The sequence below is a fragment of the Microtus ochrogaster genome, unplaced genomic scaffold (assembly GCF_000317375.1).
Source record: "Microtus ochrogaster isolate Prairie Vole_2 unplaced genomic scaffold, MicOch1.0 UNK16, whole genome shotgun sequence".
NCBI classification, from domain to species: Eukaryota; Metazoa; Chordata; class Mammalia; order Rodentia; family Cricetidae; genus Microtus; species Microtus ochrogaster.
In genome coordinates, this window is record NW_004949114.1 from 3,019,260 (window position 1) to 3,022,693 (window position 3,434).

General features: G+C 50.0%; 1 protein-coding gene across 1 annotated transcript in view; it reads left to right on the plus strand.

Annotated features, from left to right (window-relative positions):
* The first annotated feature begins 1,657 nt into the window (after positions 1–1,657).
* Positions 1,658–3,434, plus strand: part of Pklr (pyruvate kinase L/R) — an 11,757-nt gene continuing 9,980 nt past the window's right edge. Inside the window, exons 1-2 of the mRNA XM_005367136.3 lie at positions 1,658–1,678; positions 2,268–2,450. Coding sequence (XP_005367193.1) covers positions 1,672–1,678; positions 2,268–2,450 — 190 coding nt within the window. The 5' untranslated portion in view covers positions 1,658–1,671. The remainder of the gene's footprint in view (positions 1,679–2,267; positions 2,451–3,434) is intronic.

A 3,434-nucleotide genomic window follows, 5' to 3' on the forward strand; every position in this document is an offset into this window, starting at 1 on the left:
GGCAGAGGCAGGTGGATCTCTGTGAGTTCGAGGCCAGCCTGGTCTACAAAGCAAGTTCCAGGACAGTCACGGCTACACTGAAAAACCCTGTCTCGAAAAACCAGAGCAAACCAACAAACCATCATCTTATTTAAGAGGCATCTAAAGCCAGGTGGTGATGGTGCATGCCTTTAATCCCAGTACTTGGGAGGCAGAGGCAGGTGGATCTCTGCGAGTTCGAGACCAGCCTGGTCTACAAGAGCTAGGTCCAAAGCTACAGAGAAACCCTGTCTCAAAAAAAAAAAAAAAAAAAAAAGAGCGGCATCTAAGACCCATCCCTGCTCTTGCCGGCCTCCTGCCCTGGGATTGTGACCCAACCCTGGCAGCCCTTACCCAGTCATGGCATCCACTTATTTCTGTGCTGTTAGTCGGTCTTCCCACTATGCTATAATCCACAGACGAGAAGGGTTCTGTCTGAGGCTCCCACTGGACCCTCACAGTCTGGCACAGGGCAGATGTGCAGTAAATATTAGATGACAGGGAATGTACAAATACTGGCCAGTGTCAACGTGACCATGCCACCAAAGGCTTCTCAGAGATGTCCACTGTTTTATCAAGGCTGAGCCTGCAAAGTCCCCCCAGAATGGGGCCAGCTGGGATTCCAAAGAAAGCAGCAAGCACCAGGAGGTCTGTGGAGGACTATAGCATGTCCCCGGCAGGACTGCAGCTTACCCCCGTGGTTGGTGGTCAGAAAGGCGACGTCATCCCCCCATGCCATGACGGACATTGAGTTGGGTGAGGCGTCCTTGTGATGGCTAAAGAAGTTTGACCGAGTGTTTCTCCACATGGTTGATCAACAGCAATCTAGACATGTTTATCAATTAGTGCCTGGGAATATTCATGGTTCCATCTTTGAATTCACAGAAAGACAATGGGAGAAAGTGAGAGAGCCCTTAACTTCACACTATCAAAAGGCTCTCCTTCCTTCTTTTCCACACGCTAGTCTCCAGCCTTCAAGCCCTTGTTTAGAGAGCATACCCAAGACTAAAAACTGATTAGGGGAGGGAAGAGGTTGGGGCAGACAACTGGCAGTCGTGGAGAGGGGACTCGGTGGGGATGGGGCTGCCTCCTGGGTGTGCCCCTTTTCTATTCTCTGGTTCCCTCAGATAAGACCAGCAGTTAGGCACCTCTCCTCCCAGTCAGTGGTGCTCGCGGCCCCAGGGCTACACGCTGGAAGCATGTCTGTCCAAGAGAACATTCTACCCCACCAGCTCTGGCCATGGATCTCGTCCCAGAAAGACTTAGCAAAGTCCGCCCTAAGTGGGGCTCCAGGAGGTAAGAAGAGGAACGGGCCGCCCCTGAACAGAGGGGGAACAAGGATAGAATCAGAGTTGGGGGGGGAGCAGAGGCCTTGGGGAAGGATGCCCATCACGGTGTTACCTGTGTCACACACAGACCTGATCAGAGCCTTTGATCCAGGCTCTGCAGACAGGCCAAAGGGGATCCAGCAGCACGGATGCCACGGGGTACTCCCGTGGTTCCTGGACTCTGGCCCTTGGTATACAGGCTTCCATTGGGAAGAGAGATGCTAGCTGGTTATACTTTAACTAGTCTTCAGGGCTGATCTCATCTCATGCCATGGACACAGCCCAGCATAAAGCAGCCCCACAGGCACGGCTGGTGTTCAGCGCCATGGCAGGTACTTCTCTGGGCAAGATGTTCTTCAAAGATGGGCTGGGTCAAGCTGCAGGATCCCTGGGGCCTGGAGCAGCGCTGAGTGGGTGCAGGGAACTGGGAAGGGGGTCAGGAAGCCAGGGAATTGTTTGGAGCTGGAAGGAAGTAAACGGATCTTAGGGAAAGGAGCTGGGTAATTCTGGGGCTCGATAATGAGACGCAGGTTTGAAGGAGACATCTGGGGGGCGAGGCTGGGCAGACTGAAAGAAGTCTGAGACGGGGAAGGGTCTTTTTAGAAGGAAATTAACAACTTGAGCTTGGGGTCAGCTAGACCTAGATTTAAATCATCTTACCCGGAAGATGCATTTTCTTGGACAATGTATTTTACCATTTTGAAATCCTTTTCCTTATTTGCAAAATTGGAATAAAACATGCTTAGCAGCCTGCACTATAGGACCCTTGAGACTAAGCAAAGTGCCCTCTGCATGCCATACTCCCATTGAAAGAAGGTCTCCCCCAAACTGGAGAGCTGAACGGCTGCAGCATGCCCTGCAGGAGGCGCATGGACGACAGGCAGGTGTCTGTGCCAGACCCTGAGTCCCCTTCTACTGCAGGGCCAGCGGGATACCTTCGACGTGCTAGTGTGGCCCAGCTGACCCAGGAGCTGGGCACTGCCTTCTTCCAGCAGCAGCAACTGCCCGCGGCTATGGCGGACACCTTCCTGGAACACCTGTGTCTCCTGGACATTGACTCTGAGCCGGTGGCGGCTCGCAGCACCGGCATCGTTGCCACCATTGGTGAGACTGCTAGGCTCATGGTCTCTCCTTATCTTTGCAATCTTTGACATTCATTCAACAAGCATTTGTAAGGGTTTTCTTGCAGGAGAGGGTAGTTGTTTGTTTGATGTTTTTATGAGAAAAGGTCTTATTTCTGTAGCTCTCGCTGTTGGGCAGGATAGCCTTGAACTCAGAGGTCCACCTGCCTCTGCCTCCTGCTCTGGTCCGGAATTAAAGGCATCCACCACCACATCTGTTTGAGGTTGGATTTCTGAGACAGGGTCTCAGGTCACCTTGGGTGGTTTTAAGCTTATTATTTAGCCCATATTTTATAGTCTTAGCCTTGAATTTCTAGACTTCTTGAAAGATCTATTGCAGTGACATCACAGATATGGGATATCAACGTAATTTAACAAATACTCGTTGAGTACCTAGTAGACAGGGTTTGGGATTGGGAGTAGACCAGTAAATAAACAGGTGAGCGAAGTCTGGCAGGTGGGACAACAAACACTAAGCAATGACTAATTAAAATGTTACTAATTCAAATAAATAAATAAAATGTAACTAATTCAAAGTCAGGTATACTGGCCCAAGCTTTTAATCCCAGCACTCAGGAGGCAGAGGCAGGAGAATCTCTGTGAGTTTGAGGCCAGCCTGGTCTATGTAGCAAGTTCCAGGACAGCCAGGGGTACATAGGGAAACTTTGTTTTAAAAAGACACACAAAAAAAGTAACTATTTATTTCAATACTTCAGTATTTCAGTGTGTTAGAAAGTTGTGAGTAAAGAGAAGGAGTGGTCAGGGATATCCAGTACACACACACACACACACACACACAGACACACACACACACACACATAGACACACACACAGAGACACACAGACACACACACAGTCACACACAGATACATACACAGACACACACACACAGACACACACAGACACACACACAGACACATACAGACACACACAGACACACACAGACACACACAGACACATACAGACA